Genomic DNA, 13,286 nt, shown 5'->3' with positions numbered 1-13,286 from the left:
CCTCGTTGAGCAAGCGGTGAATGAGCATCAAACACTTGAGGGCAACAATCCAATCACGGGTTTTACCCAATCTTTTGGAAACCGCAACTACACAAGCGCTGACATATCCATGAGAATAGGAAGTCAACTGAAGAATTTCCCTTATATACTTCTCGGAGGCGGGGTCATCATCGTGGCTGGTAGCTTTGACTATAGCAACTTCCAGCTCCGGCGCCATGTTGCTAGCAACTTTAGCGATCCCGATGCTGGTCTGATCCTTCACCGCCCCGATCGCCTTCCGGATCGTGCTCGGAGCCATGGCTTGAATCCGCTCACCCTAGTGACCTAAGACAAGAATTTCAAAAACCCAATTACTTTGGAATTTTAGAAAGAAATTAGTGCAATAAACGAACTCAAATGGATCAATTGTTTCCAAAAAGAAGGTGAAGGTCAAGCATTTCTATAAAGAAAATAGGAAAAAGTCAAAATTTCAAATCTTTTGCTGGGGAGGAAAAAGAAGGAAAAAAAGAGACGAAATCTAAACATGGTTTACCTGAGCAAGTAATGAAACCGTTGGTTAGATCCGGGAGTAGGGGCAGTGGAATAACAAAGGTTGAAGGAATGAAAAGAAATAGAAGGTCAGATCTGGAGGGAAGAGAGAAAAAGGATGAAGTGGGAAGAGTGAAAATGCAGAAATGGAGGTGGGCGGTCGGTGTCTCTCTCTAGATACGGTGCGAGTCTTGGAAGAGAAAGGTATAAAAGGGGAAGGAGTCTGTGTGACTGTGAGAAGGAAATTGAGCGAGAGGGAGAGAGAGGGGTGAAATTTGGGATCCCGGATTATGTGGAGCGTTGGATTTGATGTGAGAAAGAGAGTAGAGTAATAAGAGAGAGTTGTGTAGTGTGTAGTGTATGTTTTAGGACAATTGATGATGAGGAGGAGTTGGTAATTGTTGTAATTAAATATGGTTGCTTGCTTTGCTTCTCTCACTACTCACTATTCATTCATCACTTTCTCTCTCTCATTATCACTCGGCTGTTGGGCTATGTATTTGTTGTAAGAAAAGCCCAAAATCCATCCATTGTGGTGTTGGGAAATTTTGAAATTCTAAAGCCCAATCCAATAGATGGTTCGTTTTTGTAGGCCATATTTCCATTGGGCCGTTCCAAGTGTGCCTTTTTGAATTAAATGTTGTTTATAAATCGGCCTTCAAGAATTACTATTATTATTATAGTAATAATAACATATGAGAATGAGAGAGCAGAGAGCAGAGAGCAGAGAGCAGAGAGCAGTGAAAGAAATATATTTAATTACAAAGATAGAAAATAAAACATGATATGATATGAGAAATAGAAGAAATTGCATGCTATTCCTAACTGGGTGTGTACACACAACACCAGAGCAGAGTAGTAGTTTTGTCCCTCAACTCTAAATGCCGCCTCTACTTTTCCTTCCTTACTATGATCTCCAAACGTTGCACACCTTCAACAAATTTTCTGCAAATTAATCATTCACAATTAAAACCCCCACCAACATACATATATATGATGATGATGATGATGATGATACTATATATACATATACTTACTCCCAAGGAAGAATATGATGATGATGATGATCTGTAGGCAGCATCATCCAGTCTCCTTGTTTGTCTTGATACAAGATTGCATAATCCCCCAGCTCTCTACTCGCATCAGTGTCTGCATGTGCCATGCCATGCATATCCATTATTCAGTATTATTTTCTTATCACCATGATCGTGATGATATGTGTGAGATATATACGTACAATTGGCAAACATGATGTGAATCAAGGCGTGTGTTAAAGCTTGATAAGAATGATAGAGAGTGACATCAATTTTCCTTCCAATTCCCACTCCTTCCATCTTCACCTTCACATACCTCCACGATTTCCTCATCCTCCTATCTCCACCACCACCATCATCATGCCCCTGATGCTGCACCATTACTAACTCTTTCCTCATCACTGAATTTATCGGGGGCCACCCCACTACTATTTCTTCTTCTTCTTCTTCATTAATAATATTATTGTTCCTGCATAATTAATTAAAAAACATGTGTTTCGTTGGTACCTAATTATTAATTCAGATCATATACATATACATTCATGAGTAATGAAGATGGATTAATCTTACTGGTGGTTGAGGTGAAGGTTTGGCCATCTGTTTGGGTCTGGGTCTTCCTCGTTTGGCTGTCGTCCACTCCATAACAGCAAATTACACAAATCCTTGCTTTCAACTTCATCATCAGCAGCAGATAAGCATGATGATGAATTGAGCTGATTATAATTATTACGACTTGTGTAGCGCTGCTGCTGCCTGTTTTTGGGTGCTACTACTCCATCACCACAATTCAGGTCCACATGACCTTTCACCATAATGCCTGCACCTGCACTACTACTACTACTACTCTCTCTCTGGTAGTTAATATTATAATTAGGAAGACCCAGCCCTAGTTCAAGCTCCATCTCTCTCTCTCTCTCTATCTATATATATATATAAACGTATTGTATGTATCTATCAATATTCAATTAATATATATAAGGGTGTGTGTGTGTGGAAGTGTTATATATATAAAAGAGGAAGGAAGGAAGGAAGGAATAGGAATTAGGAAGAGATGGGTTGAAGTGAATTAATATATATTGGGGAAGGAAGGTGGTAGGTTTACTTTGAAGTAATATTGGGGGTGTGTGTGTGGGAATAATAGTACTGATAATGTTGGTTGCCTTTGCCTTTGCCCATCAGCTTCAATATATATATATATATATGGAAGAAGCAGATAAGAAAGATGGAATTTAAGTAGAAAGAAAGAGTGGAAAAGGAAAAAGTGGAAGAAAATATTGTCGGGTGGAAGGAGAGGAATGCATTGAAGTTAGGTCGGGCGAAAGAGGGGCAGTGATAGGGACAAGCGCAGAGACTAGAGAAGTTTGTGGGTTGCGTTTCAGGACCGCTTTGCCTTAATTTGCTTCCCTCTTATTACAACAACTATAATCAATCATCCCCCACCCCCTTGTTTTTCTGTCCCCCTCCCCATAAACATATATCTATCTATCCATCCTCCTAATTCATATTTATTAATTATTTATTATACTGGTTAAAACCATTAATTACGTACCTACCCTGTACCTATATATAGATTAATTCAGGATTAGTTATATAGCTAGCGTACGTGTGAAGCTGATGAATTCTAACATGTCTCCACATCATCAGATAGGTGAGTCCAACAAGTCCATGTTTCACAAACTGATCCAGCGCGCTAGCTGCTAATTACTTAAGTTTTATGCTTTTTCTATTACGCAAATCAAATAATGCTTTCTAGCTACATGAATATTTATTTAACTACTCTTAACACCTCTCCTCCATTAACTTCCAACACCAAATTTTGATTGCTCTTCATCATATATACTCATGGCCCTAATGTCTTACATCATCATCACAACAACATTGTGATTCTTAATTAATTTCTTTTATATATATATATATATGGATATGAAAATGATGAGCGAGTAAATTAATTAAGCATGTGAATTAGATATTAAATTAACACATACGTAGGATTCCTTTTGTCGGATTGATCTTAATTTTTAATTAGTACTTGATGAGGACCAAATCTATATATATATATATATATGAGGGTGAAGGTGAATATGTGAGGTGGGGGAAATGACCCTAGTCCCTAGACAAACTAACCAACCACATGTACATATTGTACATTTATTCTATCATGCATGTTTCCTACTTCTTACTTTAATTCCAATCCCACAACGTATATATATATATATATTATGTAATAATTTATACAATATTAATGTGCATAAAAATGAATTGGCCAAAAAAGTCCAAAGAATTAAAAAAAAAGATAGGGACAAAAGACCCATGGTACCCTCGAAAAGCCTAAGTCAGGAGGAGACCCAGGTCATTAGAGGTCCATAATGCTTCCGAAAGGCCCACGGGAACTTGGCAAACGGCCCCTTAAAGAACAGATTGTCAAAGTTGACCAGGCCTTTAGGAACACGTGGCTCCCTCAGAAAGAAGGACTCCATACCCTAACAGACTCCAACAAATCCCTCGAGTCTCGGGGGTATCCTCCAGCTACCCCTCAAATTCGAAATGAATCATCTGGCAACAAATATGAGGGAGGATCAACTTATCCAATACCTTTGAGGCCATAATCCCCTTAAATCTGTGGCCTTCTCCAACAATCTGGTTATTGCCTATAAATAGAGACCTCCCCTAGCGGGAGAGGGAGAGGCAAGATCAGAGAGCACGACCAAAAGGACCTCCTCCAGAAGAACATGGTCAAGGGGACACCTTTACACATTCACACATTCATATGTTTTACACTTTTTAAGTTTATCCACTACAAAAGAACCGCAGATTTATACAATTTTTTTGGAACGGCCAAAAGTTCGGAACACCCGACGATGTAGTTATCACTTGTGTATGTAAAGGTTTATGCCAAAATATTATAATTAGACTTTTATAGCGAAGAAAGGGTGGAGGAGTACTTTGATGTTGTGACTGCCCCTACAGTGCCTGAGGAGCAAACCCATCCCAACTGCTCATGTCGAGGGTAATTATTCACATTGGAGCATGAACAACATATGGATTAGGCACAGAGGATGGTTTTCTTTGCAGTCGGACCATGTTATTTTTCTTCCTCTCACAATGGTGTGCCTCATGATAGTACGAGATCTTGCCTTATTGATGCCGGTCCTAGTTCATATTATTATAGCAGTGGCCCCTATGATTATGAGTTCGAGTTGGCAGACCGTTTTTATGATGTAGTGCATGTTGCCGACCAGCCATTGTAAAACGTTTGCACCTATGAGACCAAATCAAACCAGATCAAAGGACATCTTCTCAGGATTCCACAGACGGCGCCAATTGATCGGGGTCGATAACCGCGCGACCTCCTTGGTCGGATGAATAGGTCCTTCAAATGGTTCGAGATCGATACCTCTTCTAAATTAATGTAAGGGTCTTGAAAAGGGAAGCATGTTGTTAGACTTGCTGAGATAGCCCCCAGCTAAAATCTTTCGATGCTTAAGTCAGTGTTTGGTATCAAGGTCATGTAAGCAAGTCGCTGACGAGCTAGCGAACCTGAGCGATCTAAAGTAAAGAGTGGTAGAAATGGCGTACCATAAATGCACTGACTATGGAGTATTTATAGTGTAAGACTAAGGGTTTTGTTGGTCCAATAGACGTCTTCCGTGTGTCCCGGGTAGCGACCCGACCCGATTAGAAATGCGCGGATCTTCAAGGTAAAATTGTAATTTTGAGGCTTTTCAGAGACAAAATAGTCTTTCTCAGATAAAATTTGGGTTTTACCCATCATAACAGTTTTCAAGCAAGCCGTTACAAATATTTTGTAACGCCCAAAAAGGCCACGATAGGGGTTTCCGTTCCAAAAGTCATTACAAATTAAAAAAAGAGTTACGAATTAATAATATGGTTGTTACAAAAGTCGTTACTATAAAATGATTCTTGTAGTGATCTACTATCCTTTTCACTTTTTTGCTACAATATTAACTCAAAAGAGCATTGTAATTCGTACTTAGAATTTTGATTTGATATCAATTTCTCTTTACCCATTTGACCATTTTTTCTTATATATCCCGTCACTTCCCACTTCAAATGAACCTAGTACCTCACATCATTTAATCAGCACGTATGTTTTTTAAACGCATCTATATATATTTGCCTAATTAATTAGAAACAATAATGATTATTCTAACTATCTATATATATCAATATTATTCACACACACATATGATTAATGTCGTCAATTTTTGGAGCAACTCTTTCTTGTCATATGTACAATGTAGTATAGCTACACGTGTAAAATAATTAATTCATAAGCATGCATGCATGTGTTTATATATAATAAAATACAATGTATATATGTGACTGCAGTATAATGGGTGTCGATGGTGTAAGGGACGGATCCCAAAGAAATTAAACTCCTATATATGTGTGTGTATATATATATAATATGCAACTTACCAGGTACATGACACATTGATTGGACAATACGTATGTGTGTTTTGGTCATACTAAGCTAATTAATCTTGAGATGAATTCCATGAATATATGCTCTAAAGTAAAAGAGGACAAATTGAAGTCCTGCTCTACTACAAAAATTCAAAATACAATTAATGTGTATATATAAATACAATTTAATCGTTAGAATTTTTGTGTATATGTATATTGTTGATGTAAGTGATGAGGATGAATTAATAAAGGTAGAGTGAGTTGTGGTGTTGAAGTAAATGAAAGAGTAAGGGGTTGTGAAATGTGAAGTTCACGTGGGTGGCGGTGGATGGCACGACAACCCAGTCCCCGGAGTTGCACCCTTGTTGTTGTTGGGCAAATATATACACATACATACATACAAAATAAGTACAGACAAGACAATAATATTGTGGCAAAGTACGTAGTACTGAACCAGCTATGCTCATGTCCTAGTCCAACTCCAATCAATACACCGCCGGATTGCACGTGTGGTGGGTCTGCCACACATCACACATACAATGAATCCCCCTCTAATTACTTTGGAGTTTTTAACCAAATAAATTGTATAACAGCTAATTATAATGAATGAATGGGGGTGAACACACGTATATGTAGTTGGTTCAATTTGAATGAAAATTAATACTTACGACGTGATTGATTGGATTCGATCAAATTTAGTCCCTACAACAATTTTTCAACAATGAAAGTGGAATAAGGTCCCCTGCTCATCCCAGCTCCCATGCTCCTCTCACTGTCACTTTAACTCATACACTTGTCATTTTCGAATGCAACCACTCAAAATTAATTAAGGTCCTTCTTTCCAAATAATTCATCACGGACAAAATATATTCATATATACTTGCTTCATTCATGTTGCAACCTTTTAATTAATTACTCAACAACCTAGTATTCAATAATATATACATATACAACCATTTATTTTTAATTAATTTTAAATTTAACTCATTTGATCATACTTAAGAGAGAAAGTGTAGTGAAGTATGATATTTAGGTAGGGGATTGGTTATCGATAGGATATTAATTTGAATAGTTTGGAATTTATAAAATAAAGGGTAGATGGGTAGAAGTTAGCTTAATGAATGATGCAAGAAGACTAAGTGGATTTAAAGAGTACTATTTTTCGCAACACAATTATATACCGTTCATCGAGACCTATTTATATTTATGTTATTTGGTGGAAGATTCTCGAAGATATATTTGTGATTAAAAATAATGGCTTATTCAAGGAAATTTTCTAGAATATTTAAGATATCTTTTTAAAAAAAATTAATTTTAGTATGTATATATGTTTAGATTTCACAGTTAAAAACTTACATTATTGGATTAATTTGTCTCACATATGTAGTAAATATGAGTTTATGAGTGGCCACACACAATTAAGGGTATCTGATTTTACATGTGCGATAGATCCATATATATGTGTATATGCATTCCCATGCCAGCTACTGATCACGAAATCGATCAAAACAACTGAACATATATATCATATATAACCCCACCTTATCTTCTCAACTTTTAGCGCGTGCATGTCCCAATTGTCCACTAGACGGTCAAAGTTTAGCATCCATCATGAAAAGTTTTGTTTGGATCAAATTTAATCGAATCAAATTAATTATAGAGTAAATATGATATAATTATTTTATGATTAGTCACTTTTTTTTAATTATATATCAATTACATGAGAAATATACTACACTTACTATATGATTGATTTAAATTTGATCGAACTAGGTTCTAGTAAAAAATTTTCTATCCATCACTAAATGAACGTATATACTTCACTTTCACAAGCCCATAGCCCTCATGCATTTCACACCATCTATATACATATATAGTAGTTAAAAGAAGAAATGTATGTCACTGATCACTTATACATTTGATCTCTAGACCTGACCAAAATCGAATTTTCGGTAGGGTCAGACCCTAATGGATTCTTTTTTCAACCCATTTTTTATGAAAATCATACTAATTAATTTAAATTCCTTTATTTTCATTTTTATTTTTATTTCCATAATTTATCAATAACACTTTTTTGATAATTATTTTTAAATATTATGTCATTTATTATACTATTTACAACATAATTTTATGAAAATATCAAATCACATATTTAATAACAATTGAATTTAATATAATAAAATTTTAAAATTTAATTTATCACTTCAAGTCTTCAAACAAACAATACTGCCTATGAAGATATTGAAAAATATACCTAGCATGATGATATAGTTATATAATTAATCATTTAATTGTTTATTATTTAAAAAATGTACATGGTTAAAGAATATTACATGGTAAATAATATTATGATGTCTTAATTCTTTAAATTTATTCACTTGAATTTATATTGCTCAATTATTAATTTACATAAAAATTAACAAGAATATATGAAAATTATTTAGTTATTTGATTGAATAATTTGGATACAATCACCGATATATAACGAACGATCTTCATAATCCAGAGCTTCTAATAGTGAAGAATATTTTCTTCATCAATGAATTTGTTACCAAATGATCACATGCACCTTTATGTAAGAAAGGGAGCTCCTTTTATACTAAGCAATTAAATAAGGTAAGTATATGAGCTTTTACTTTTTCGCCCCCTTTGAAAGCGGATAGAAATGGAAACTTTATGATGGGGTGAAATGATCTTTTTTGCAGTTTAATGCCCTAATCCCCTTGATGTGGCAATTATTCCATACATTATGCTCCAATTTCTTGGTTTAATTTTTGACCTTCCAAAGATAAATTCCTCATTTAAGGGAGTTTTTCAATGTGGTTTGCTTACTAATTTTTTCATATCAAACTTATTTTCTGTATAAGGCAATACATAAGAGGAGAAAGTAGTAATTAACCACACCATACATATTGGCCACTTAGATATTATAATTGATGTGTATGCTTGAGGAGGCCCAATCCAAGAAGATAAGAAGACTTGGGGCAGTCCTATCTTTAGCACCTAATATACATGCTTCAGCAGCCTAAAAAAGAGGTTGGAGGCTCAGGGCACCTTCAAACTCAACCCATGCTCATGACCCAACAAGGACGACCGACCTAAAAGGGCCATAAACCTAACAATTCCCTCCCCCCATGTGGCGTGCAATTGGCCCACCAGTCAACCACCACCTCGGACCACATCAACCATAGAAAGACAGTCTAAAGACTCCCTGACGTTTAGGACTCTCTGCAAGCGAGGGGTCTCCCCCGACTGAAGGAGACTCTTCTTGAACACACCCAGTTGTGGATAAGGATAATTTTGCCACTTAACCAACCACCCTAACCTATCTCCATGTAAATCTAGGAAGAAGGATATACCCCCAACCAGCGGGGGCACTCCACTATATATACAGGTTTGGTCCTCTAGGCGAGGGACGGCTCTTTCAACTTTCTAAACACTCTTGTAAGAACTTACCATGCATTCTCTCACGAATTGCACATTTCTTTTGATTAAACATATCTTGATTTCTCATTACCTTTACTTACTTTCTCGTTTTATTTCTTCTCGAATTCAATACTAATTTGGGCGTCAGAGTACTAATATATCTTTTTGTAGGTCCCTTTTCTTTAGGTCCATAAACACTTCTACCCAAGCCTCGAACGACAATCAAAATCCGTTGGACTGTGCTATTTTTGCATGCATCAATTGGCGTCGTCTATGGAAACACAAAGTTGAAGATGTGAGTAGCAATGGAAACATCCAACAATACAACAAACAAGCAAAAGGCTTTGGGGACAGCGGGTGGTACCCAGGCCCTGCTGGTCGTTTCAAGGACGTCCATGACACCTACTAATGGAGCGCTAGTTCAAAGACCCCCTAGGCCTGTTGACCCGCTGCCTGAGCCTCCACGTCGCAGCACTTCCAACCAATACTCCTGGGGACCATTCAAAAAATGATTGCAACGGCCATCCGAGAACAGATGGCAACACTAGTCCCAGCCCGTGCACCAACTCCGTCTAAGGTGATGCCTTAGAGGAGAAAGGGGAAAGGGTACACCCTGCCTCTGTACCCCTAGTTGTAGAAGGTCAAGGACCAGCCCTCGCAGGCCCAACAGGAGGTCCCGCCTCAGTGGCTTGCACTCCTAGAATACTTATAGAAGGGCATTCAAGACGTCCAATACCAAATTGTAGGGGCTCATCCAAAAGAATAGCAAGGTGCCCCCTCATAGAAGCGGTAATGGCAAATGAGCTTCCATGAACTGTCATACTTCGGCTATTACTGAATATGATGGTACCACAGATCCACAAGAGCATCTCTCGCACTTTGAGAATGCAACTCTCCTATATTGATACACTGATGGGATCAAATGACGTGTCTTCATCACCAACTTCGCCAAGGCAACCCAGCAATGTTCAACCAATTTCCCGTGGGTGCAATAGGAAGTTTCCAGAATTTTCGGTCCCTCTTTCACACCAATTCGCCATTAGTAGAAAGCATCTAAAGATTGAGCTTAGTTTCTTCGCCGTACGATAGAAGGAGGGTGAATCTTTAAATGAGTACCTTCAAAGATTCAATGCGGCTAAATTGGAGGTGTCGTCCCCCACCCAGGAGGTTAAAGCTAGTGTCTTCTCCCAAGGACTCCTAAACAGGGACTTCTTTAAGTCCCTGGCTAAGAAGCCCGTCTCCAAGTTTGATACCCTCTTAGCCTAAGCTGCAAAATACATCAACATGGAGAATGCTCAAGCCTCCAAGAGGGAGAGTTGTAGAGAGAAAAGGAAGAAAACGAAGGAGGATGCCCCTACCAAGAAACTCCAAACTGATTTTTGGAATAAAAAATCGACTTTTCAGAAAGTGAATGTTGTGTATACCCCATTGAAGGTCCCCATACTCAAACTCTCATGATTGTAGAAGGAAAGGGCTAGGGATGGCCCCCATCGCACCAAGTCTGATAAATTATGTCTTTTTGATAATTACTATGACCACAACGGGGGAATGCCAATAACGAAATAGAGCGATTCATCCAGAATGGGTATTTACAGGAGTATGTATGTCGGGAAAAAGCTTGGGGTATAGGGCCATCTCAAAAGCAAGAAGCTGATAAAACTAAGACACCAAAGGCCTCCAGCTCGGAGCCCCTCCCTAAGGAAGCACCTAGGTCCATGCTTGGAAGGAAGGCTAAGACCAACGACCCCCCGTGCAAGGGGGTGATATTGATGATTGGGGGAGGACCCATTGGGGGAGATTCACACCATGCTAAAAAAGCACAAGTAAGGGAAGCACACGACATAACTATGAAGGAGGTTCTGAATGTGGAAGTTTTGGAAAACACCCCCCTTATTCAATTTGGGCGAGCAAAACGGTCTGAGCCTAAAACCTCTCACAATGATGCCTTGGTCATCACAACACTATTAGCCAATTATGAATTAGGACGAATCTTTATATATTCAGGTAGTTCGGTAGATATATTATTCGGCGAAGTTTACGATTAAATGCAATTGGGAGACATCCCCCTGAAAATGGTGAACACTTCCCTGTACAATTTTGCGGGCGAAATGGTACATTCTCATGGCATGATTTTACTCCCCCTGACCCTAGGGACTGGGTCTACTCAAAAAACTTGTTTACTGAAATTTCTAGTCATGGATATACCCTCGGCCAACAAACGTGATCCTGGGGAGACCCACACTTATGCTTATCAGGCCAATAGTGTTGTGATTGGATTGATTCTAAGGAGGCCTAAGCTTATGGAATTAATTTATTTATTAATTACAATAGGATATATATATATATAGCCTAGCTTGAATGTAGATATATATATATATATTCATATGTGATATATATATATGAGGTTGTAAGAATGAAGGAGTTATTGCTTAATTACTTATGGTACTAGTAGATAATGTACTATGGGGACACACATTGTACTTATTTTTTACTTGACATGCAATGTATACATACCAACAAGTACATGAGATGTCTCTTGTGTGTGTGTGTGTATAATGTATAGGTTTTTGTATATGTCATTTTGTATATGATACAAAAGAACATACTCCTCTCACACTTATCATTTTGACTTCTCTATTCTCCCCTTTTCTCTCTATTCTTGTTCTTTTTGAACTAGTTTCAAGTTAGAACAAGGTTCTCTTGTGTTTGATACACTAAGTTAATAGTATAATAAAGTCTCTTATACTACATACACTTTATCTCTAGCAAGATTTGGTGTAGACAATCTTCTTGGGCCTCCATAGAAGTAATCCAATCAATTCTTAAAAGCCTAAATAGGATTTATTTGATCTTATCAAATAAATCCTAGCACATGGCCCAATTAATTAATCCATCAAATAATTCAGCATAACCCAATTTATTTAATCTCTTTAAATTACCAAGTCAAAACTCTAGTTAATTGATCTGATTCAATTAAAATTGATCGTATCAAATTAATTAAACCTAACCCAAATTTGATTAACCTAATTAATTAAATCTTGGGCTTTCCATCACATGATTTCCCCCATTTAAATGATCATATAATTTAATTCAGATGAACCAGGGACATCCTCCTCGAAGTAGGCTTGAAAGGGTCATTGCCTGATAGGGTCTCCCTTACAATCCTGACTGATTCGTCTGAGGACGCCATCAACATGCAAGAAAAGTACAAAGGAAGGAAAAGATGCGGACAAAAAAAAAAAAAAACTAAAGAAGTAGAAGAAGATAAAACTTACTGACTTGGGAAGAAGAGACTTTTTTTCTTCAAGATGTATGCTAAGGAAGGAAGAGGGAAAAATTGGAAGTTAAACCTTGAATGAAGGAAAGTAGGGAGGTTGAATCCACGTCCACCCGCATAATCGCCCCTCATTGGGCGATTACTAAAGGAAATGGACGCGTGGAAATAGGCGGTTATCAAAATGCCCCTAGGGCAGCAGCAAGCCCTAACCATCACACCAACTCTGACAAAGGGCAGAACACAAAGCCCTAAGCGGTAGAAAAGAGCAAGAGAAGAAGAAGAGAGAGTACCTAGCGAGGAGACCCCATAGAGATAATGAGGAGGAGCTCCCCTGTGTATGAAAGCTCCTACTCTAAGAAGAAGTTGACGGGCTTCCTCCTCTTTAGAATGCGAGGGACTAAATGATGTGCATGTCTAAGGAGACCCGATCTAAGAAAATAAGAAGGCCGCCCTTAGCACCTAATACCTACTTCAGTAGTCCAAGGAGCCAAGCGACCCAAGAAGGAGGGCGGAGGCCCAAGGCACCCTCAGACTCAACCTATGATCATGTCCCAACAAGGACAACAAGTCCAAAAGTCCCATAAACCTAACCT

General features: G+C 37.8%; 2 protein-coding genes across 3 annotated transcripts in view; both read right to left on the bottom strand.

The window, feature by feature from the left end:
- LOC105155821 (putative clathrin assembly protein At2g25430) overlaps nucleotides 1-298 on the bottom strand; it is a 1,901-nt gene extending 1,603 nt beyond the window's left edge. Inside the window, exon 1 of the mRNA XM_011071792.2 lies at nucleotides 36-298. Within this exon, the coding sequence (XP_011070094.2) occupies nucleotides 36-298 (263 nt within the window). The remainder of the gene's footprint in view (nucleotides 1-35) is intronic.
- LOC105178833 (auxin-responsive protein IAA9) lies at nucleotides 86-2,738 on the bottom strand. Of its 2 annotated transcripts, XR_002287692.1 has the most exons (5): nucleotides 2,133-2,738; nucleotides 1,766-2,031; nucleotides 1,566-1,677; nucleotides 533-1,459; nucleotides 86-324 (listed from the first exon to the last, which is right to left on the bottom strand). XR_002287692.1 is itself a non-coding variant. In XM_011102694.2 (4 exons), the coding sequence occupies exons 1-4, from the start codon at nucleotides 2,462-2,464 to the stop codon at nucleotides 1,419-1,421; spliced, it is 765 nt and encodes a 254-aa protein (XP_011100996.1). In that variant the 5' UTR covers nucleotides 2,465-2,736; the 3' UTR covers nucleotides 1,280-1,418. The 2 variants fall into 2 exon arrangements, 1 of the variants encoding a protein (XP_011100996.1); XM_011102694.2 differs by lacking the exon at nucleotides 86-324 and having other exon boundaries at nucleotides 1,280-1,473; nucleotides 2,133-2,736.

The sequence above is a fragment of the Sesamum indicum genome, linkage group LG1 (assembly GCF_000512975.1).
Source record: "Sesamum indicum cultivar Zhongzhi No. 13 linkage group LG1, S_indicum_v1.0, whole genome shotgun sequence".
Lineage (NCBI taxonomy): Eukaryota > Viridiplantae > Streptophyta > Magnoliopsida > Lamiales > Pedaliaceae > Sesamum > Sesamum indicum.
This window is presented reverse-complemented; position numbering and strand designations above follow the sequence as displayed.